We start from the raw sequence: 26017 nt of genomic DNA, 5'->3' as shown, positions 1-26017 counted from the left end.
TTCTTGGGAGAAAGGACCTTTTTTGTCGAAGCTTAAGACTTAGAAGATTTTAGGATCTCCACAAGTTCTCTTCGGCGTAGGCGTTTGACAGATTCAAAGCTTCGAGCGGGAAAATTTTGAAATTCAAACGAAGCAGTTTCGTCAGGCGAACGCGTGGAAGCATCTGAGACACATAACGCTTGAAAACGTCGAACGTGACAATCATCAGTGTAGAGACCGTTAGGGTCGAATTGTTATAAATAGGAGTCTTAGTTTTTAGATTTCGGGTGTTCAAACTGATATATAAAATTCACTAAAAATACTCAAAGTACCGGAGCGAGAGAAACGAGTCTTTGCTGAAAATGTATGTATGAAGAATACCATGATTACATTTTATGTTATTTTTTTTATGCAAGTTACTTAAATTAAAACATTTATTGTCTTTATTTCTATTTAAGCCTTCTGTCGAATTGCCTTTATCCTCAAAATCTTTCGTCATTACTTTTAACTTTGCATTTACATTTCGCCAAACCTTTATTCCCAGCACTTTTCAAACTTAGAACCTCTTACTTCAAACTTTTGCCAATTACCTTTGTTATCTTGAAAAAATTCCTTTTTACAGAATTATTGTTATTTGTCCTTTATCTTTAAAGTCATAAACATTTAGGTTTCATTTAGGGTTATTGTCGAAACACTCTTTACTTTGTACCATTCATAAACCAGAAACAAACTTAATCATGAATCAAACCACCATAATATTAGTTCTTGAGACACATGTCCTAAGATCAATCTAGTCGATCATGTAAGTTACCAAGATTAATAATATTGGAGGACTAGCGGTTGTTTGTCAGAAATTACTGGTAAACACTTCCACGAAGTTGACATTTTCAATTGATTTTGCATATCTTAAACATGAAAGGGAGGAAAGTTTCTCCAGGATACTTGAAAAGCTAAAAAATCATTCATTTTTGAGAAGTTGGTACCAAATATTTTGGTTACTGGTGTTGTTGAATTACATAGACATGAGCATGTTATGAATATGTGGAACAACATCATATATTCAAATATCAAGACTGATTCTGTGATACACCTAAAACATTTTGAAACTGCATACGCCGATATTCCAAAATTTGTTCAATATGTGCATGGATGGATGCAACAAAGAGTCTTGCCTTTGATTCGAACACAATTATATATTGAAGTTTATCAACAACATCAATTGTATTTTAGTTTATTCTATAACACGATGCCAGAACTTATCAATTGTATTTTAGTTTATTCTATAACACGATGCCAGAAGTTATGAGTGCATTGCAGGTTGATGGTTTTGGTGTGCATGACAAGTGGATGATGATTTCTGATGAGTTTGATATCGTAAACTAGGGCTAGTTTTACCCCAAGATTCCTCTAAAACCTATTATTCAGTCTGCTAGGATATCACGGAATAAAACTATCTTACGAAATCAAACTCTTACATCTAAACCTCATCTGCCGACCATATTATGCTGATTCAGAGCAAAATCAAACGTTTATGTGTCTAAGAAGATCTCTAGATCTAATTATGACGGTGAAGTCTCAGCCTCAATTAATACATACCCTCAAAGCCTACGACCTGATATCCTTCAAGGCAAAAAATCAAGTTCCATCAAGTGAGGCTCCATCACCTCCTCCCACATCAGAATACGCCCTAATGCCGTAGTCACACAATACAAATTGCAACCAGACTCTACTCTGCATTAGCCAATTCGTTTTAAGGGCATTTTCATAGGGAGGAGTAATTATGATTGACTTGTTCAAACATAAGCTGACATCCTCATGTTGCATTACCAATATGTTGGGCGGTATCGCTAGTTTGTAGCTTTGGAAGAATTGCAGTGAGTTCCGCTTTGGAATTGGAACACAAGAATTGACTGCCAACGGACGTCAGTTCCAAACATAGGGTGAAATAAAATATAAAAGTAGAAAAGTAGGTAAAATAGGATAGTAATAACAAAATAACCTTCAAATATTTGATATAACTTAACGAATCTGTCATACATTCCTTTTATATTATTCTTCAAGGAAGTAGTACTCCACCAACATAGTAAACAAATGTAGGGATTTAAGAATCCAAATTACCACGTGGATTCAAAAGGAATCCCTCTGGGTATTGGGGGCCATTCAACTCAACGTGAAAATCTGTTAAATTGTAGGCTGTAATTTTGTTTTTCCATAGCAACTGTGGACCCGTCTGATCATATGCTTTGTTCAGTTTTGTTATGACCACACTAGTCATCCATTATAAGGGAAAAAAAACAACAGTTCATAAAATCCTAACCAACATGAGTTCATCTTTCCAACACAGATGGAACGGAACATGTAGGGGCAAAAATACTGGGAAATTCTCCTTTCATCATCAGTAAATTTTGCAACAGGCTACCTGCAGAGAAAGAAATCAGTCAATAGATTAGTGAGATAATTCAAATCCAAACAAAAATGTAACTAGAGAGATTCATCAATAGATGACAAATCAGATCATTAGAATATCAAGATATCGGAATCAAACTCTAAAAGGCATAAGGGTCTGTTTACATGGCTATTTTATGAACAATCAATCAAGTTAGAAAACAATGAAAAAGAAAATAAGAAATCAAAACAAACTTATTTCCTAAGACTTGAAAATGTGAAAATGAAAATCTTTTTTTAAAAATGACAATAGAAAATGAAAAGAGAACATTTTCACAAACCAAACGGGTCTTAGTTGTAAAGTGAAAGTAAACTACTCAACTAAAATCAATAAAAATACATCAGACGTACAATTTCACTTTTTTAATCTTTTGGTAAGAAAAACTTTTTAATCTTGCTCTGTTATGCTTAAAATATAAGGACTTAAGATGTAGAACATTTCAACATATTCTGTATCCAAAACTATGGGTAGAGTAATGTAAGTAAAGGCTTCAAAGGTCTATCTATGCCTTGCTTTTATATGATAAGCTAAAAGACAATTGAAACATATCAATTTGCAGTTTTCACCTGTACAGGACACAGAACACAACAATGATCTTTCAGCTGCCCTGAAGAACTTTCTGGGGATCAAGCTGCCCACTACAGTAACTAGATGGAACAGCTGAAAGCTCTAGTCTTCCTTTCCATTCTTCTCCAGGTTTCAAAGTGATAGACTTTTCAACAGCAGCAGCCTCTACACAAAGCATATGCTTGTACTCATCATCGCCGAAATCAGCCATAGCCTTTGCTTTCTTATCCCAAGGATTCCACACCACTGGATAGAAAAATAATAAAATATTACAAAAAGGCTTTATAAAATTCATACGACTATATTACAACCCAAGTTCGAAATTCGAACATCCCCAATAGAAACATTCAAAGGTATTCAAGTGAGACTTGGCAAATGCAATTACTAGCTAAAAACAGAGTTGCTGCAAGGATAGTCACTTCCTTGTATTGTTACTTTGTATATTTTACAAAGAAGAAAATATTAGACAACAAAATTAGAACATGTACTTTCAAGTATTTTGCTATGATCTACCACGAAACCCAACTTTCAACTTTACCTCAATCGGTCTTGTATAGTTACACATCTATGAAATACAAATTGATGAAGATAAGTAGGAAGATACTGACCAGCATCGGGAATGCCATCTTTGCGCAAAACAAATGTCCTCTTTTTTTCGTGATCAATAATTGCAATCTTTGTTGGAGTACTAAGATATATCTTGTCAACCTATAATATCAAAAAAGGGAGATGTATCAGTTTAAAGGCAAAAAAAAGCATGTGAAACATACATCTTTATTGGCTACACACATTTGAACAGAACAAGTGAAGTATTAACGGGTCATATACATGACCTTTACTTCTTTTTTTGTGTTAACTTTACTTTATGTGAAGGCATGTTTCATTAAGATATAGGTTGGGTTCAACCAAAGCCCAGTTATAAAAGAGGGTGGCATGGTATCAAACAGCCAAAGCTGGGCAAGACCTACCAGGCAACCCCTATTATAGAAGAAGTATAAAATGAAATGGTGAAAATGTAAATTAAACATCAGAAATAAAGGCAAGAAAAAGAAGAGGAAGAAATAGAGACTATTAGAATTTATGCTACTATGATTCTATTTCTTTGATTATGAGTTTCTGACATTTACAAGATGAGTAATGATCTATTATAGACCTTGCAGGATGACTAGTTTTTAGCAGTTACATGATAACATCCCTGACCCGGTTAGTTACAAACAGTTTGAATCAGTTAGAATAGAGTTTATAGGGTGTGCTAGGGTCTACAAGAGCTCTAATGTGCTATAGGTGAACTATTCCTTTGGGGCGTGCTAGGGTCTTGTTAGGATCTACAAGAGCTCTAATGTGCTCTAGGTGAACTATTCCTTTGTGTTGGAATTTCCGCCTTCATTGCGGTCCGCCCCTAGTTGCCTAAATTGTGGCATTTTGCTTGCCTTCATTGCAGCCTCCAACACCTTCATCGTGTTGGGTTTGAAGGGGTGAATTTAGTACCACATTGCTTAGAGATATGACTCGTGTTGTGTTTAAATTGAAGTTGGCCAGGAAGATGTAGGACCTTTGGCTGTTTTTGTAGAACTTTCTCCATTACAAAAAAGAGATCCAGTTCCATGTGCTTAGTACAACCATGGAAAACTAGATTGTGAGCCCTTAATCATCATGTCTTTAAATTGAAGTTGGCCAGGAAGACGTAGGACCTTTGGCTGTTTTTGTAGAACTTTCTCCATTACAAAAAAGAGATCCAGTTCCATGTGTTTAGTACAACCATGGAAAACTAGATTGTGAGCTAGGGAAATAGTGCTCATGTTGTCACAAAGAACATTAGATGTTGAAAAGGGAACCCTTAGTTCAGTAAGGAGAGACTGAACCCACAGCAGCTCAGAGGTAGCAAGGGCTAAGCTTTGATACTCAACCTCAGTACTAGACCGGGATATGACAGACTGCTTCTTTAGCCCACCAAGAGATCATATTAGGGGCTAGAAAGACACAAGATCCAGAGGTTGATCTGCTATACGAGCCCCAATCTGCATCACAGTAAGCTAATAAGGGCAAAGGGAGTGCTGAAATTGGCTGCATGTGCAAGCCCTAGTTAACTGTTCCTTTGACATATATAAGGACCTTGGAAGCCCAGATAGTAGCGTCCGACACCAACATGTGTCGGATACAATCCGATATGTACCGCAAAAGTGTCCCGAATTTAAATTTTAAAAAACAAATGTGGCTGATACATTTGGGATACAGGTATTTGTGCATAGGATACAACAAACTACAAAAAACAGGATTTTTTAAAATTATTTTATATCAAAAGTCAGGATTCTAGGATTTTTATTTTTTAGAATAAAAAAGAAAATGAAATATAAAAGGAATGGGACGGTGAATTTTGTGTAGAGGCCATGGCTTCTTCTACCGATACCGTTTTAGCATTTATGCTAGGCTCTTTAAGCTCTGATTCTATTTCTTTGATTATGACTTTCTTACATTTATAAGAGCAATGATCTATTTATAGACTTTGCAGTACCAGTTACAGGGTAACCCCACTGAGACGTGTCAGTCAGGCAGTTACAAGGATGTTAGGTTAGTTACAAACAGTTACAATAGAGTTTATAGGGTGTGCTAGGATCTACAAGAGCTCTCATGAACTCTAGGTGAACTATTCCTTTGATAAAGGCTGATAGTGGAGAGCAGGGGATGGAGAAGAAGCAAATGTTATATTGCTTCTTTCTGCCAATGAAAAAATAGTAACCAGTGCCTACTTTTGGCATGAAATTATTATTCAGCACTAGCAAAAATAAATGTTAATATTTTATAAACAATTAAAAAATGAAAAGCATCTTCAGGAACTATATACTGTTTCAATATTTTACATATTAAGTGGTTCTCACTCCTTTTTTGTTAATTAAAAATGTGATTTTTTATTTTATTTCAAATATATATATGGAAAATAATATTTAATTTAGAAAATGCTAATGAGTGCCCTTAGGGAATTTGTTAAGAATACAAATATAGAAATATTATGTTGGAAAGTGATGTAATCAACTTTTTGAACGTTCCAAAATTTGTGATTTTTAATGCAAAACTTCTATTTTTCCTTAACTAGTTCCATTAGGGCACTTGTTAGCATAACCCTTTAATTTATTCCAGTCAAATAAATTTATGTCCTATAATACCAGCATCCCTGCTTCTTGAAACTAACTAGAAGGGAGAAACCAGACTTACTTCTGATTCAAATGTCAAGGCGTCCCCCTGTTCAGTAAAACGCTCCTTGTTCCGCAAGTTGTCAAGATAATCCAGGGTCTCTAATCCCTCAACCCGAACTTCACTGAACACATGAAGACAAACTGGTTAGGCGCTCTATTGGAAAAACATTTGTACAACAACTAATTCATAGAAAGTAAGCTTAAAACAGCAAGAAATAGCAAGTCAAAATAGCAGATAAAACCAAGAAACATATGTCTAATGTTGATAGATACCACATTTTCTAATCCACCAACTGAAGTTGAAAAATAATACCAAACTTAAATTTCACCCAAGGACAGAGCACAAATTGAAAAAAATTAACTGAATACTCTGCACCACCTTCATGTACCAAAATCCAAAAATTCAGTTGGTTTTTAAAGTTACAAACCTACTTTCGCATTTGAGACAACTACAACTGCCAACATGAAGGAAAAGTACATATTCTTATAAATACGTGAATAAGCTAACACCAAATTGCTAATCATGAAGAGTTCTGCTCAGTTTGTTTGCTACATGCCTCTTGAACTATGTGAGGTATGACTAAATGCAGACAGTTAAAGCTATTGAGTTATTCAAACAAGTGACTTTCCAGTAAAACCATTTAAAGCAGTGCCATTCCATGGTTTCTCTTATAGTTATCCTATGCCTTCCTCTACCCCTCAGGCATCCAAAGCTATAAACTCCCTCCTACCCATGCTACCAAATTAAATGTCTCAGCAATAATGTTTTAGGTCCTTTTTTTATTATAAATGCACCTAATGTCTATGTTGTTAATCTCGTATACGTTGCAGAATAGTGGATAGCGGGATAGCTGCCATATCAAAGACTAAAAAAACCAATGTACAACGTAAACATAAATACTAAAAATAGACTAATACACAAAATTTAAAATATTTTCATACTTAACGGTTAAAAAACTTAAAGTATAGAGTAATAATACTTCATCAGAAAACAAGAATAAAACAGAACTGAACTCAAAATATGAATAGCAAAACAATCATTTGTGAGCAAGAACATAACATTACTCTTCAAAGGGTTAGGATTGAAATTTATACCCTTAAAAATGACAAGTTTTAAAAATAGAAATTGAGGAACTTATCCCAAAATTCTAATAGCAGTCGCTATTCCACTATGGCGGTGGTGTGCGCCAAACCCTAACACCACTACGCTATTCCACTATAGAGGTGGGGTGCTATTGACAACATAGCCTGTTGTTACACTTGGAACTTTTGGATTTGAATTCTGGAAAACTACAACCAATTGTTACATCTTTAGTAACACAATTAACCAATTAGTAGTATATTAATTTGATTTTCAAAGTAATGAAATGCCATTGGTGACAGTAGACTAACCATGGTAACAAAACCAAATTAAGAGCAACTTTCTAAATGTAACAACAGATAAAAGCCAGTAAAATACAAAAAAGTGATAATGAAGTGTGAGACAAACATATTCCAATCACATACCTTATGTCTGATACTGATAGATATGTATGATAAGCAAAGGTGAACGAAAATGGCTTCCCGTCACTGTTTGTGTTCCGAATCCGAGAAGTCAACATCAAATCTCCTGCGGGTCCCAAAGCTACCCTCAGACGGTACTCAAAACTACACACACAAAAAATGCATATAACATCAGAAACATAATATAATTATACAACACTTTTAACTATGAATGATGTTAAAGTTAAAGAAGGTAGTAGAAAAATAGTAAGAAATTACTGAATAGTTTCTATAAATACCTGTGATTCCAGATCTTCAAGTCTTCTTCAGAGGGTTTAAGAATCAAATCAACAAAGGCTTTGCTCAAATTATTTGTTGGAAAAGGAGGAGGATCATCTTCAATGGTCCAAAATCGATTTCTAGCAAATCCATGTGATTCCAGGGTTCCATGGTTTGCAAACTGCAAACAAATAGAAAATAGAAATTTTCCTTCACCGTGTCGTCTGGACCTTAATCTGTTGACTAATCTTAGCTTTATTTCTTTAGTATCTTCTACTTCATTGTTATGATAGTTAAGAAGAAATGTAAAAAGTTTAAAAAGAAATAGTTAAGTACATACTTGTGGAAAGCATATTGGAATCCCTCCGCGAATAGCCTTAGGTGGCTTAAAGATAGCCTGCACAATTAACATGAAAATATTAGTACAGACATGGTACATTGATCATCTAATCACCATGAAAGCTGGAGTTGAAATATTTCAAAACCAATAGTCACAAACAGACAGAAAAACCATATCAAAATATTTACCCCTAATCTGGAATAACTGACATGAAAGCAAATCTTAATATCAGGAATTCATACATTTTACATTATTTTAAAAGCAAGATAGAAGAAACTGATCATTTTGAAGCCAAATTTATTTCACTCTCCCCAGTTCGAAGATAAAGATTGATATTAATTTTCTTTAAAAGCAAATCAAGATCCCAAACCACCTACAGATCCTATAATTATTAGAAGTCAAGCCACTTCTACTAATCACTCACTGCATGAGTTACCATTGACATAGCAAAACCGAAGTTAGGAAACAAATTGAGATCTAAAGCATACTACTAAAATGCCGCTGCAATATAAAGGTTTTAGAGGTCTGCAACAACATCGCAATGCGGCTATATTTATCTGTTTGCGCCGCAAAGGCAACCACAATTTAGAATTATGATCTAAAAATCTATACAATCAGGTCAATTTTTTCCTTTTCCATCTGTCTAGCCAGCATAGAAAAATTACCAACAATAAACTCGGAAACTAAACTAATGCACAGACACTAAAAAATAGAAACGAACACTCTTTCACAAACTCAAATCACAAACCTTACTACTGAGAAAAAGCAATTCCTCGCCATGTTCATTCTTCCAAGAAGTCACGTGACCACCGTACAGGTAAACCTACAGATCGCAAAGCAAACAAAGAAACAAGCAAAATGCCATCAAAATTCAGAACGAAACAGAATCAGCCAACAACATAACCGATTCTTTTCACTTTTTCTTCTTTCTTATATCAAATTATTCGGTTTAATTCAACAAAAATCACTGCATGAGTTAGATCGAGGATCATCCTTCAAATAACTACGATTAATGAAGCACGATCAAAAACGAGATCTAACAACTTGACGAGATCGGAATATAAAAAAACAAAAACAATAATATCAAAGAGAATCGGTGAAAGCGAATCAAGATGTGAATTGCATGACACGAAAACAGATCAAGAAAAAAAATCGAGAAAAAAAGATGATCACAGTTTCGGTTACGGTTACGGTTACGATTACCTCTGCGGATGAACCACGAGACTCACGAAGAAGAACCTTCTCGAGACCATTGATACCTTTGGATAAGGTAAAGGAGGAAGAAGATGATGAAGAAACGGTTTTCTCTTTTTCGTTATTCATCGTAACGATAATAGATAATAGATAATAGTTGCTTGCTGTTAGAGCTATAAGCTATTATACTCTTTCTGAAAGATTATGAAACTGGATTTGTAACTCTGATGCTAATTAAACAGTGATGCTAATTAATCAGAGATTAATAAATAAATAAATAAATAAATACTCTCTCGCTTTCTCTCTCTATTGTTGTTTTGTTGGAATATTCTCAAGTTCACCGCGCCGTATGAATTCGTTTGATTTCTCGGACACTCCCTCGGATCCTCTCGCTCTTTGAAGATAGTACTGTGCCTCTAACTTTTTCTATTTGTTTTACTTTTTGATTAAAAGTATTTTGGAATAGGAGGAAGGTTCCATAAAAGAATAAATTAAAAAGAAATTGGAGTTTTTCTTATTTTAGCTTGATTTGTTTTCGCTAAATATAGACCAATAACGCATTTCGCGGGATCTTTTTGTAAAATGCAAATTGTCGAAACTTTATCAGAATACATTAAAATAAATGTTATCGTGAAAAACTAAACAACTAATTTGTTAAGCCTGTTTGATTTGTAAAAAAAAAAAAAAAATAGAAGTTGTATAAAACTTAATTGTTAAAAATAAATAATACACTTTTTTTTTTTATTGTCGAGAGACTAAGTTTAAAAGTAATAATTACACACATACAACATTCTTAAAAGAGGTTAACATGTGAACTTCACACGAGTTACACTCTTCCAATAGGACAAGAATCTAGTACACAAATGCATATATTATGATTTGCCTCTATCTTAATTAATCCATGTGCTGCTTCTATGTAGACATGTATGATACAAAATTCTTCAACTTTGCTCAACTCCATCTTAATTTGTCTATGTAAGCTTAGACCTATCTCCATATTGTAATTCACATTTGTGATGCATCATGAACATCTTTTGAGTCAGTTTGGATAATCGAAATTGTCTGCTATGGATTAATTTGATTCTTTCCAAAAACACTTCACACTTCTCCAATAATTATTCTGCATCTTCTAATATATTTTATGAATTCCTCAATCCAACTGCTTGTGTTGTCTCTAATAATTTCTTCACATCCTGTCTAGAGATCTTGATAAATTGTGTAACATTCTGAATTCGATTAATTTATTTAATTGAGTTTTGTTGTTTTTATTTAATTATTTGAATATTTTAAAATGTTTTTTAATCAATTGATCGGTGATAATATGTATTATGTGATTGGTTGGTATTTATTGAGATTTGTTGGAATTTAATAGAGTTGTATTTCATTAAAATAATAAGATAATAATTAAATCATAATAAAACAAGAGAAATAGTAGAATAGTGAGATTGGAGTAGAAAATAGAATTTTGGTGAGGTTTGAGTAGCAAGGAGGGAGTGCACAAGAATTGATGGGTGAAGGTGCAATAATTAACTTAAATTTAAGGTTAAAATAAATAGAATATGTAAGGGGAGAAAAAGTAGATGATATTGTTTACCATGGATTTTGATAAACAACCGTTAGTCCTTCAAAATTAATACTTTGGTTATTTGCAGGATCGATTAGATTGATCCTGGAACATATGTGCTTAGTTTTCTTAAGTGTTTTTCTTGATAATAAATATTTCTACACTAGTTTGTGACTTTTAAAATAATGCAAAAGTGATTTATAAAGGAGTAAAGAACAACTTCGATTGTAAATGTAAAGAAATGGAAAAACGACTTCGAGTGAAACTCAAAAAGTATGAAATGGCATTAATGTAAATGATTTGACATAAAAATATGGTGATTCATACGTACATTTTGCTCAACAACTTTTTTCTCACTACACTTAGATATTTTGAGTAATATGAGTTTTGTATACAATTGAACACACTAAATTCTGATACGAGGATCCCTTTTTATAATAAATCGACAATAAAGGTAACAAATGGTCTCATCTTCAGAGAATGACACGTTCTTGCATGCATGATTTTTTCGCCCTTCATAAGCTTTCACGTGTCCTTTAAGAAAACGGATAAGGCTAAAAAACAGTTAATCAGTTTTATTTCAAATTATTTTGTCGAAGTCATTATCATACTAAGTCAAAAATATTATAAGTCCTAGACTGATATCACCCTGTCGAAATGAAGATCTCTTCGTCAAATCGAGTTGAAATCTCATCAAGATTTTCTTAGTCGAACTCGACTTATCTTCTCCAAATATTCCCTTTAACTTTTCTTTAACATTTTAAACCCTCTTTAACGTCGAAATTCCAGCTAACAGATTGCCCCCCAAAAATATATTTTTCGACAAAATGGAGAAAAAGGATATTTTTTTAATATTTTGATACTACTGTTGTTTCACTGTTGTGATATCATGGTCACTATGACTTCTTTCTCTCAAATATCTCATCAAGACGTGCAATATCCATACCATAATCATGATCCCTAGTTTGTAGGACAATCGTGGCATTGAAAAAAGAGTTACCACTAGTCCAACCTCTAAAACGTGAACACGCGTTCCACGATTTCATCCCATTCGTCATTTGGGGTCGTAGCATTCAGATCTCTGAAGTCAATGCAAACCCTCAAAGTCCCATTCTTTTTTATAACAGGGACAATATTAGCAACCCAGTCAACATACCTGGTTGTACGAATGAACTTACATCTCATAAGCCTTTCGATCTCTTCCTTGATCTTCGACAGGATTTCTGATGCAAATCGCCTTGGAGTCTGCTTGATTGGCTTTCTATCAGGATTTATATGTAGCTCCAATTCCACTAGTTCCCTACTCAATCCAGGCATCTCGTCATAGTCCCAAGCAAAGTCGTCTTTGTACTCCTTCAATAACCTGGATAACTTCGACTCTGAGCTCCGGGCTAAGGTTGGCACTAATGTATGTTGGCCTTTTGTTTGCCTCGTCCCCAAGGTCAATTTCTTCTAGAGGATCATGCGTCATCATTTTTTAAATTTGATACTATCGGATCCTTTTCAAATCCCAAAGGCTCATCATCAAAGATCGCATCGAGCCTCTGGCCTGCTACATCAACTGGTAACTAATCAGGTGGCTCAGGTTCTAAATCAAATGTTAGGCCCCTTAAGATGCACTTCTGTTTCATTGGCTTCGACAATCATGTATTTGACCTCGGCCTCAAGGGCCACTTTCAACTTATTCTCAGCTACATAAGCCAAAATCTTTTGCAAAATGATGGATTCATACATAATAATTGTCTTCGTCTCCCCAACCAGTTGGTTGGAGTCCTGGAACCACTTCAACTTTATCTTCCTCTCCCATAATCTCTCTATCCCATCGAAAGCCATGGATTGGGTGCAAATAGAGAGAATAAAATGCCTTGTCTGAAGGCAAGTATGCAAACCCAACTAGGCTGCAAGGTGCTATGTTTGCTAAGTTCCTGTCGAAGTTAAGCTTATCGACATGGTTAACCTCTACCATAAAATAACTTTGGTGAGCCTAAATATTTTCCACTATTCTGTCCTCTCGCCAGATGAAAATTCTTTGGTGGAACGAAGAGGGGACCGCCCATATGTTGTGTATCCATTCACGACCTAAAAGTAAGTTATAGTTGGCTTTTGATACTATGACCATGAACAAAGTTAGTCTAGTAACATATCCAACTGTCAAGTCAACTTGAGTAACTTCAGGGTGTGACCAATCTTCCCTTCATAATTTGGCAAGACCATGTTATGTGGCCTTAGGTCAGTATCAAACTTACCAATCCTCTTCAGCATGAAGTGTGGCATTAAACTAACAATTGCTCAATCATCAACTAGAATCTTATTTACTCCAGTATTCGCAATCTTTCCTCTGATGAATAAAGGTTTCATATGACTTCTCATACCCTCATTTGGCCTTTCGAAGAAAGAATTTTGTTCCTTGACACATCCATTGTTCATCACATAGTAATAAATTGGCCTGTGTCGAGCCATTTTTGCTTCATCAACCTCTTCAGCCTCTTCGACCTCAGTCATTTGGTCATATTCCAATGGTAACATTGAGACCACATTAAAATTGATATTCAATGAAGATTCCTCCCCTAAGTTGAAATCATCTATCAACATGTCATAATCTGTTATTGGTTTCTCTGATAGTTTCCCTTTGGATTATTCCCATTTAGAAGAGAAGAGTTTTATATCTACTGATTTGTTCTCTTCAACTATATCTTTGGATTGAGGTTGCTTACTATTTGATTCCCCCATTACATTTTCATCCCCTTCTCTTTTAGATTTTCTCCTTCTCTGTTTTCTTCGCCAATGAGACCTCGACTTAGGATTTTTTCCTTTATAATTTTCGGACCTATGAGTCTGCTGCCTCAACACCTGGAACTCTTTGCGGTAGGCTATGAAAGATCCCCTACCAACTTCAAAATTGTGCCATTTATCTTGACCTTGGACCCCTCTTTCAGCAGGCCTCGCCCATTTATCCCTTAAGGCATTAGCAGTTGGCTTGAATGTGGTTGGCCTATTCGCCAAGAGACTTGGGCCTTTTTGTTATTGTCTGCGAGGAATTCCTTTTTTGTCGAAGACGTATTGACTTCTGGCATCCTTCCATTTTCCCTTGTAACGGGTTATTCTAATTCTTTCCAGATTATCAGCAGCCTTTCTATGGAATACAAAACTACATCTGAGGCACAACATCACTTTAGACTTCTTTTTCTGGCAACGATTGAGGAATTCAACCAGGTTCTTATCATTATTGGGGTAAACAACCCTCATTTGGTCCTCATTTCTCCTGGTGCTCTTTTCATCTACTTCCATGTTAGCTTCATCACTTACTTCGACCATATTGATCTCCAAGTTAGGACCATCAATTATTCCAACCTTCTACAACTTGACACTGAGGTCCTCAGCAGCCTCCGCCATTTTGACTTCATGTTTGAAACCCTGAGTAGCTTCAAGCATGTCACTTTCAGTGGCTTCGATCATGTGGACATCTGCAGGCTCAGTATATTGGGCATCTTCCATCTACAGGGGATCATAATCAATTTTCATATGGGTGCTTCCCTTGTCTCTGAACTTTAGCCTTCTGTCGTTGATCTCATTCTGCACAAGATCCCTGAAAAGAAAGCATTGGGAGTGTAGTGAACCAAGTAAAAGCATTCTTGGTAAGGGAACTAGGGAAATACCTTATCCTCAGGTTTTGATTGTTGGCAATGTCCCCAACCTCAGTCAGATACCTTGTTATATGTTCGACAGTGGATTTACTGGTGTCACCATAAAATTTTGTAAATTTTGTGACCTTCCATTCCCTGGGCAGTTCGGTCTGCAGGACATATTCAGATAATGGGGAGGTATATTTTGGCCTATGAAGGCCTAAGTTCACTCCATTTCGTGTCATTATTCATTTGGCTATGGCATCCAAATTATTCTCTCCTGCTAAATCGTCTTATCGAACTCGGTGAAACACTTCATCAACGTCTTGGTCATGATTGACCATCCTAACCCTAGGTCGCTCGACTTCCCTAGGAACTATCTGTTCGACCTCTCTAGGTTCTCCGTGTTGGCCCTGATTAACTGTGCCCATATTCGATGTGAGTTGCTGGTCCTGATTAATCATTGGGTCTTCTTCCAAAATCGCTCATTGGTTTTCCACTAGCCGTATTGGGCGTGGTTGTGGAGCATGTCAAATTGGCGCTCTTAGAGCGCCAAAGAAATCTGCAATACGCGTCATTTGCGTTGTCATTTTCTGATTTGCATGTGTGTTTTGATGATTAGTTTGGGTAGCCTTTTTTATTAAAGGATTGAATATTGTGCCCATCTGTTAGGTGAGCATGTGAACTATATCATGGTTTCTTTCGTCCATTTGTTGCTTTAACACCGCCACATAATTTATAGTAAAAGTGGGCATTGGCTGGGTAGAAAATCTTGTTCCCAGAGGTTGGGTAGTTCGACCAAGATTGTTGACACCCAATCCCGGCCCTTGCAACAACGAATACGTAGTCATCGTTGGGCCAACAAATGTTGATGCACTATTATGCAAACTTGCCATCACTGAAATTGGCATACCATATGGTTGTTCAGGATCATCCATAGGCATTGTGAATCCATGCACATAGGGTCCGAAACTGCTCGACCCTATGTGTCTTGGAGTCACTAGTTGACTTTGCTTTATCACTGGGGATAATATTGGTCCATCTTAGGTATTTGACGGTATCATCTTCGTACTCATCATCGACGGTATCGCTTCAGTCACACTCACTGCGACCGTGCTTTCTCCTATCATCCGAGACAATTGCTCTCCATTTTTATTTGGTAGGTTAACCATTCTCGTAATGTTCTTTCTTTTTTGGCAAAGTTTCGCTATTTATGGTTATCCTACCACTTCTCAATCTCATATAACAAAGTTTGAAAATTCATTTTTTTTGTATGACTTACTAATGCAATTTCAAAACGCCTAAGCACATGCATCCCAATGGGCGTGCCAATCTGTTTACCATGGATTTTGGTAAACAAACGCTAGTCCTTCAAAATCAATACTTTGGTTACTTGAAGGATCGACTAGATTGATCCTAGAGCACATGTGCTTAGTTTTCTTAAGATTTTTCTTGATAATGGGTATTTCTACACTAGTTCGTGATTTTTAAGATAATGCAAACGTGATTTATAAATGAGTAAAGAACAACTTCGATTGTAAATGTAAAGAAATGGAAAAACAACTTCAACTGAAACTCAAAAAGTATGAAAATGACATTAATGTAAATGATTTGACATGAAAATATGGTGATTGATACGTACATTTCACTCAACAACTATTTTCTCAATACACTTAGATATTTTGAGTAATATGAGGTTTGTATACAATTGAGCACACTAAATCCTTATACGAGGACCCTTTTTATACTAAATCGACAATAACGGTAACAAACGGTCCCATCTTCAGAGAATGACATGTTCTTGCCTGCATGATTTTTCTCCCTTCATAAGCTTCCACGCGTCCTTTAAGAAAATGGATAAGGCTAAAAAATAGTTAATCAGCCTTATTTTAATTTATTTTGTCGAATTCATTATCATACCAAGTTAAAAATATTCTAAATCCTATACTGATATCACCATGTCTAAATGAAGATCTTTTCATCAAATCGAGTTGAAATCTCATCAAGGTTTTATTAGTCGAACTCGACTTATCTTCTCCAAATATTCCCTTCAACTTTTCTTTAACATCTTAAACCTCCTTAACATTGAAATTCCAGCTAACAAATACGTAAGATCTGTAAAAAGTGGAAAAGAGACAAACCTAAGAAACTCTTAAAGGAGAATAACATCATAGCCAAAGAGTTAGATTGTTTTGCTTTTGGAAGTATTGCATGAAAGGTAGAGATAGATCCTCACTCTACTCTAGGTTTTCTTCACCATTGTTGTGCTTTATGAGTTTTTATAATGATTGTGTAAAATGCGTGTTAAATGTCATGTTTAATGTATAATTTTGTGTTTTGTATATTGCTGGAATTTATGCATGATGTGTGGATATGAACCTGGATATCAGGAAAGTCATTGTTGTATGTTTGGTGGTATGAATATAACCTTGAAATTATGATTAATTGATGAAATTGGGTGATAATTGATGTGTATGTGATAATTTGATTGTTGTATAATATGTATTTATGGTTTTCTATGGAAATTGGGGTGTTGGGGTCAAAATCGGAGCTTCGAATGAGCTCCCATGGAGTAAAATGCAGAAATTTCCTTCTACAACAGCATGTCAGGCATCACGAGCGTGACGGTCATCAGCAGGATGACGGGGAAAACTTCGTAGTCTCTAGGAGAAATTTCTCCTATCGGTCGTCATAGGGGTGAGAGGTTGAATTAAGGACGATGACAGGTTGGATGACGGTGTCACCCAAGTGACGAGTCGGTCGTCAAGGATCGCTTTTGAGCGGTCGTCTGGTTTACGATGTTGTTTTCTCGTACGATCGATTATTGAATATAATTTTGGGGTATTTGACGTGATTAATTAACCAAGGTGAATTATATGATGAATTGATAATCGAATAAATTTGCATAATTATAAGTGGTGAATCATGAATTATGTTTATGAGTTGTGATGTGCTAATGTAATTATGTGTTGTGAATATGATTGTAGGTGTTATGTTGAGGTGTGTAGTTCATAAGTGGGGACTATTATGAATGCTATATTGCATGTTGTTTATGGTTAGAAGTGGAACCATAAATGTTTTTGTTGTTGCATTCCTTTGTATGTCATACATCATTTTGTGTCAATATGTTGAAAGAGATGAGTCATTGGTTCAGAAGTGGAGACTAGTGATTGTTCGAAGTTCAAAAGTGGGGACTCGGGGTTCAGAAGTGGGATCCCTATTCAAATGAGGAGCCATTGTTGAGTGGATGAGATCAGTAACAAACCTCTGATGTCTAAATTGGTATCACGTGCATAGAGTCGAGTTGTGAGTCATATTGCATACGCAAAGGCTATGTGAATTGAATTGTTGTGTTGTTGTGTAAATTGAATGTGTGTTGTTGATTGTGTGATTTAAGCTACCTTTGTATTCTTTTACTCCACTAATATATTTGAGCGTATTCTCACCCATTTTTTCTTGTTTGTTTTGTGGTGCTCTGTATGTTGTTGTACAAATACTCGGGAGGAGTAAGTGTTGTTGTGAGTTGGAAGATGGCCTTAAAGCTTTTCTTCGTTTGTTTTATCATTTATCATTGTTTAGTTGGTTTAATACTCTGATATGTAACATCGGGGAACGAGGCATATTATTTTTTTGAGTTAATCATTGGATTTATGTTAATGTCATTAAGTACTTCATTTGAAGAGATAATTGATGTTATGTTAATCATTATGAATTTCGTTGTGAGTTTTGAAATTAATGAGAAAGTGTGCATGTTATGTTTGAGTAGCATCCTAAAATGTTGATTTATTCTTTAATATGTGAGTCGGGGTATTAGGGGGTTACAAAATGCCCCATATGTATTAAGAGTTAACTAGTTAGTTTCAAGGCATTTCCATCTAATGTGAGCTATTGTATTGAGTTTAACAGAAGCTTTCTTCGAAAATTGTGTAGTGGTCATGTATTGTTGTACACGATCCTTGATATTCTTGACCAGGTTGTGACGCATGATACAATAAGTAACAAAGAGTTTTTTGTTCCTCCAATGCCATAAAACATGAAATATTATTGCCCATGTCGCTTTCTACTTACCAGTAATGCATTTCGCATGATTTTTTTGTAAAACTAGTAAACAACACATACCTACATGATCAGTCACCATTTGTGTTATATTTATCATCATTTTGACAGATAAAAGTAGGTGAGTTATTTGCCATTTTCGTATAGTTTGAGTGGTTTATGTGTCAGTTTCTTTAATTTCGTATTTATCTATGTTTTAATCATTCCTGGTATTTCTGATCTTTTCGGAAGGTTAACGTGTTTTGTAGGTCGGAGGAAGTCAATGATATGGTCCAAAAAGAAACACGAAGAATTTTCAGAAAAATTAGAAAAGTCTATTTTTCAGCATGTTTTACAGCATGATAGACGTGTCGTATTATGATCATAACTAGAGCGTCGTAACTCGAAATTACGTGGGACAGAAGGAAAATGAAAGCTAACATCCAGCGCTACAACTTTCATGAAAACATCAAAGGATAATTCGTAATTTTCTGCTCGTACGCATAATGCCAAGTCATTACACGTATTGCCCCATCCTCGTACACGTATGATACGAGTTCCAACAGAAGGGTAGAAAAGATGAGCTTTTGCCCTTACGCATAATAGGGAAGGCATTACGCGGAATGACATGCCTGGAATAGGGCATTACGCGTAACAGGGAATGCATTACGCATAATAACATGCTTGGAACAGGGGATTACCCATAATAGGGAAGGCATTACGCGGAATGACATGCCTGGAACAGGGCATTACGCGTAACAGGGAAGGCATTACGCGTAACGAGGCCCAAAAACTCAAGAAGCCCAAAACATGTCTATTTAACCCAGAAACGTGATTTTTCGAGGGTTGGACGATTTTGGATAGCAAAAACACATTTTGAAGGCTGGAGAACTCAAATTTTCAGGGTGGATTCACATTTTCAGGAGCTTTTTGCGATTGAAGATCAATTCATCTAAGATTTATGTAATGATAACAATCTTTATTATGTTTTCTTTTTTTATATAAGTAGCTAACCCCCAATGCTAGGGGGTGTCCCTGATTCATATCTGTAATAACCTCAAATTTTTCTTTGCAATGACAATTTTATTTTGTCATATTTGATTTATTCTCTTTATTGTTTTAATATTTTCGCTGTCGGAAAAATGGAGTTTGATTTATGAGTAACAATTAAGATGGACCACAATTGTTTCTGATCTGCTTGAGAATATTTTATAGTAGATATTACCTAGAACTAGGAATACCCTATAATAACCAGATTATTCTTGATATAATAATTCTTAATTTCTTCTGTGATTTTCTATGGACATAGTAATTAGGTTGAATGATTAAATGTTTTCTCACTAAGGACTTAGGAGTAAACACTCGTAAGAACCGATAATCAATTATCTGGAATGTGTTGTTGCACTGTGAGATTGAAATTGTTACATGATTGAATCAAACACATTCCTTAGCATACTACTCATATATGTTTTAATTGTGCACGCACTTTATTTATTTTATTTGCAATTACTTTCATAATTTCACCAAATTATCCCAAAACCCCCCAAGCTTTTGTTTAGTTGAAATTAATCCAGAACTTTGTATCATCAAGCAGTCCTTGAGATCGACATTCGAGGAACTTTCCTCATTATTACTACAGAGGCAAAATAGTACACTTGCTAATTTATCGATCAAGTTTTTGGGGTCGTTGTCGGGGACTGCCAAAGATAATAGAGTTCATAGATATATTTCAATTAAAATTTTGTTGCTCTGCAGCTAAAATTTTTATTTTTTATTTTTATTTTTATATTTATTTTTTGTGGATATTTTTGGTTATTACTAATCTTTGTATAATCCTCATATGTGAGGAAAGCCCTCATCTGGCTTTACTTTTGACGCAGAACCAAAAAAACTTTGCATGCCAGGCTCCAACAAATTAGGAAAGTAAGGTTGATCGCCTCTGAAGCAGAAATTTCTGAGCACTCAGATACAGAATCCGAAAGAGGGAGAGAAGATCCAACTATGGTTGAACAACAAGAAATACTTCTTGGAGATTATGGAGGAGCAAATTCCCCATTGGGATCTTTGACTATAGTGAATCAACTAGTGAATGTTCCAAATTTTTAGTTGCACCTAACAATTATCCGTCAGCTTGAGAAGAGTCCTTTTACAGGGAAAATAAATGAAGATGCAAATAAACATTTGCAAAGATTTCTTACTATGATAAATACTTTGAAGATTGAGGGGCACACTGAAGAAGAAGAAAAATTGAGAATGTTTCCGTTCAATCTAGCTGAAGACACCGAAGAATGGTTTTATTCATTGCCAACTGGAAGTATTACTACATGGGAACAGATGGAAACAACTTTTCTGAATGAGTAATTTCATGATTATATTTATATTCAAAAAAGATATGATATTGTGAATTTTAAGCAGAAGGAGAGGGAATCACTGGGTGATACGTACACGAGATTTAAAAGGTTACTGGTTGCGTGTCCTACTCATAATTTGGATCAGACTGAACAGATGCAAATGTTTGTAAATGGACTCAGATTGAAGACTAAGAAACTTATTGATACAGCTATCGGAGGCTCAGCCAACTTTACAACAGCCATTGGTATCAAGAAGATCATATAAGATATTGCTGTAAATGAACATCTAGAGTTATATGACCGAAGTGTGAGTAAACCAGAAGGTGTGATTAATTTGAAACTTGCAAATCAGGTTGTGAAGATGGAAGACCAAGTTGCTGCTGAAGTTGAGAGAAGACTTAAGGCTATGAATATAGGTACTTAACAAGTAGCCCAAGTTCAACCTGTTCAAGCTGTTAATTTTGAGATTTGTGGGGGACCCCATTTTGCCATGCAGTGTGTTGTAACCTTGCAACAAATTGAAGAGATAAAATTTCTGAAGCAGAACAACCCTTATTCTAACACTTATAATCCAGGCCGGAAGAATCATCCAAATTTCTCCTAGAAAGATCAGCAAGGAAAGTTTCAAAAGCAGGGTCTCGTTCAATATTAGATCCAACCACGACAATATCAGCAACAACAACAGTATCCACCATAACAATAGCAGTATCAACAACAAGCACCCAAAAAGGCTGATTGGGAACTTGCCATTGAAAAGATGGCAGCTCAAAATTCCCATTTCCAAGAAGAAACAAGAAATAATCAGAGGAACATTACTGCTTCTATCAAAAATATTGAAGTTCATATGGGTCAGATGATACAACAACTTACAAATCAAGCTCAAGGCACCCTTCTGTGTGCAATAATACAAAATCTGAGACATCGTGAGAATGTTAATATTGTCACAACAAAAAGTCAGAAAGTTGCTAAAGATGAAAAAGATAAGGCAACAAATCATGAGCATGTCATAGAGGTGGATCTGGAAGTGAGGGAGAATAAAAAAAAACATAAGTTACACCACCCGTAAAGCCAACTAAAGAGAAAAATAAAAATGAGGCTAAACTGGTGATTAAGCTACCTTACCCTTAGAGAGTGACAAAGAAGGATACAAAATAGAAAGACTTTGAGAAATTCATCACAATGTTCAAAAAGTTAGAGATATATATGCCTTTCTTTAAAGCACTCGAGCAAATGCCCATGTACCAAAAATTCATGAAAGAGGTAATCTCTAAAAAGAGACCAGTAGGAGATGAGCCGGTAACCTTTAAAGGAAGAATGTAGTGCAATATCATCAGGTAGGAGAATCCCAATCAAGCAGAAGGATCTTGGATCTGTCACAGTCCTATGCACTATAAAAGACAGAACATTCAAGAAGGTACTTATTGATTCAGGAGCTAGTGTGAGTCTGATGCCATTGTTAATCTATCAAAGGCTTGGTATTGGAAAAGTCAGTGATACATGGACAAATCTGAAATTTGCAGATCACTCCATAAAGAATGCATATGGGATAGCAGAAGACGTACTAGTGACAATAGAGGAATTTAGATTTCCTGTTGATTTTATGATCATAGACATACTTGAGGATGAAGAGACACCTATCATTCTGATTTGACCATTCATGCAGACAAGTCGATGCAATTTCGACATAGGACATGGTACACTGACTTTAAAAGTTTATGATGATGAAATAAACTTGAATATGCTTGAAAATAGGAAGCTAGAGGTAGAAAAAGAAAATCACTATCAGGTAGGCATGATCAGGACAAATGTGAAAGGCAAAAGTGACATCCCAACATCAAAAAAAGTCTCAAAAAGGCCATCTCAACTGGTATCACCTCCATTAGCAACCCTGAGCGGAAAAACTCTTATTTCCATTCTAAAATCCATGAGAAAGAAGAGAAAGTAATATCGGGTAAGGATATGGAAGTTGGAAGTGACTTGTGGCACAAAGTAGCCCATATCTCTTAAAAAGACGGTTTCTTGGTTTTGGAAAAGACAAGAAACAAGGTGTGGAAGTTGAAGTACCCCCCATAACAGGGGGGAGGAGGCGTCAAGCTAATGAAGATAAACGAGCGCTGCTTGGGAGGCAACCCAAGGAAAGTATTCGTAATTTTTTATTTTATAGTTTTAATTTTTTATTTTATAGTTTTAATTTTTTATTAATTTCTAAGTTTTGTTTGCTTTATGTTGGTTTATTTTCGATTGTTTACTTTCATCTAGTAATATGATAATGGTAGCTTTAGTGGTTGTGTGAAAAGTACCCAAACGGAAGGCATGTGTGACCTTTGTGCATGTTAACTCGCCAAAATATTTTTTTATATACTTCCAAATTATATGATTGGTTTAATTAAGTTAGAGTGGAAGTTGAGCAGGTTTACCACAACTGATTGAGAAGCCACATTGAGCAAGATGTATTGCGGAGGTTGTCAGCTCTACCCAACATGGTGAGAGCAGAAAAAATCAAACATAATCTACATCATAAGAGAGCATTTAGGTATGTCTTTATCATTCAGAACTTGCGTACGTTATTTTCTGATTTTGGTTGCATAATTACACACATTGAGGCACGTTTTTTTTACCCCTGAGCCTATCTAGCCACCATTTTTATTATTATCCATTGTTAACTCCATTTGAGCCTTTACCCATTTGTTTCTTTTAAAAACCACATCATATTAGCCCATGACCCAAACACTCCCACACCTTATTCAGAGTATTTATGTGAGTTATCAAATATATGTTCGTTCTATATTTGGGGTAGCTGTTGGGATAACAACCTTTAAGTTTGGGGTAGCTGTGCAACATTAGTACAAATATGGGCACCTGATGATTGAAGAAAAAAAGAATAAAAGAAAAAGAAAATTTGAAAATTTGAAAAATCAAATTGAAAAAAAGTAAAAGAAAAATAATCATCAGGGCACTCGAAAGAAGGAGAAGTCGGCAGATATTGAAAATAAAGACAAATCCAACAGTTGAATCATCGATAATAATTGATCCTAAAAGACGAGTGCAAGAAAGAATTCCAACACTGATCCATCAGAATGAGCATAGTAAAGATAACGATCATATCAATTTTGAACCTTAGCCTACTTTTCCAAAATTATCTCACCTTAACCTTAGCCCCGTTGCAACCATAAAGATCTCAAAAAGTGTGTGTATCGTGCACCTTGACATAAAAAAGAGAATTTATTCAAGTCTATGGTATGGTATTGCATACTATGAATTTTGAGTGTACTACATCATAAGTGAGTATGAATTGAGCTGACAGGTGAAGCAGTACTTTCAAGTGAAGGTGTGGCCAATCAATCAACCTCGGTAATCCAGCAAAAATCGAAGGTAACAACAAATGAGAGTCATGGAAGATCTTAGACGTATTATGGTACGTGAAAAGTTTTTTTTCCTTTCATTTGGGAGTGACATAAGTTCTTTGTACTTAAAGTTACTTGAGGACAAACAACAAGCTAAGTTTAGGGTTGTGATCAGCCACCATTTATGCTATAGTTATTATCATTTTAACAGATGAAAGTAGGCAAGTTATTTGCATTTTTCATATAGTTTGAGTGGTTTATATGTTAGTTTCTTTAATTTCGTATTTATCTATGTTTTAATCATTCCTAATATTTTTTATCTTTTGGGGAAAGTTAACGTGTTTTGTAGGTCAGAGGAAGTCAATGATATGGTCGGAAAAGAAACACTGAGAATTTTCAGAAAAATTGAAAAACTCTATTTTTCAGCATGTTTTACAGCATGATAGACGTGTTGTATTTTGATTATAACTAGAGATTTTTAACTCAGAATTACGTGGGACCAGAGGAAAATGAAAGCTAACATACAGGGCTACAACTTTCATGAAGACATCAAAGGCTAATTCGTAATTTTCTGCTCGTAAGCGTAATGCCAGGCCATTACGCATATTGCCTCATCCCCGTACGCGTATGATACGAGTTCCAACAGAAGGGAAGAAAAACTGAGTTTATTCCCTTAAGCATAATAGGGAAGGCATTATGCGGAATGACATGCCTGGAACAGGGCATTACGTGTAACATGGAAGGCATTACGCGTAATGACATGCTTGGAACAAGGCATTACGCGTAACAGGGAAGGCATTACGCATAATGAGGCCCCAAAACTCAGGAAGCCCAAAATGTGTCTATTTAACCTGGAAACACGATTTTTCGAGGGTTGGACGGTAATAACACGTTTTGAAGGCTGAAGAACTCATATTTTCAGGATGGATTCATATTTTCATGAGCTTTTAGCGATTGAAGATCAATTTATTTAAGGTTTCTGTAACGACAATAATCTTTATTATGTTTTCTTTTCTTTTTATAAGTAGCTAAACCTCTCAATGATAAGGGGATGTCCCTAATTCAGATCTGTAATCACCTCGAATTTCTCTTTGCAATGACAATTTTATTTCATCATATTTGATTTATTCTCTTGATCATTTTAATGTTTTCTCTGTAGAAAAAACGGAGTTTGATTTATGAGTAACAATTAAGCTGGACCGCAATTGTTTCGGATCTACTTGAGAATATTTTATAGTAGATATTACCTAGGACTAGGAATACCCTATAATAACCGGATTATTCTTGATATAATAATGCTTAACTTCTTCCGTGATTTTCTATGAATGTAGTAATTAAGTTGAATGATTAAAGGTTTTCTCACTAAGAACTTAGGAGTAAACACTTATAAGAATCAGTAATCAATTATCTGGAATACGTTGTTGCACTGTGAGATCGAAATTGTTACATGATTGAATCAAACACCTTTCCTAGAATACTACTCATATTTGTTTTAATCGTGCACGCACTTTATTTATTTTATTTGCAATTGCTTTCATAATTTCACCAAATTATCCACTCGAAAAACACAAGTTTGGCCAAAGTCAAACTAATTTATTTTTATTAAGTCTGGAACAAAAACT

At 35.3% G+C, this 26017-nt stretch overlaps 1 protein-coding gene across 1 annotated transcript; it reads right to left on the bottom strand.

The window, feature by feature from the left end:
* Positions 1–1966: 1966 nt before the first annotated feature.
* Positions 1967–9961, bottom strand: LOC127137327 (putative glucose-6-phosphate 1-epimerase). Its single transcript, XM_051063802.1, has 9 exons — positions 9488–9961; positions 9033–9107; positions 8285–8341; positions 7965–8125; positions 7690–7830; positions 6203–6305; positions 3601–3700; positions 2992–3238; positions 1967–2398 (listed from the first exon to the last, which is right to left on the bottom strand). The coding sequence occupies exons 1-8, from the start codon at positions 9605–9607 to the stop codon at positions 3024–3026; spliced, it is 972 nt and encodes a 323-aa protein (XP_050919759.1). The 5' UTR covers positions 9608–9961; the 3' UTR covers positions 1967–2398; positions 2992–3023.
* Between the last annotated feature and the right edge of the window lie 16056 nt (positions 9962–26017).

This window comes from Lathyrus oleraceus, chromosome 1 (assembly GCF_024323335.1).
Source record: "Lathyrus oleraceus cultivar Zhongwan6 chromosome 1, CAAS_Psat_ZW6_1.0, whole genome shotgun sequence".
NCBI lineage: Eukaryota > Viridiplantae > Streptophyta > Magnoliopsida > Fabales > Fabaceae > Lathyrus > Lathyrus oleraceus.
Note: the sequence above shows the minus strand (reverse complement) of the source record. Positions and strands in the feature narration are given on the sequence as shown.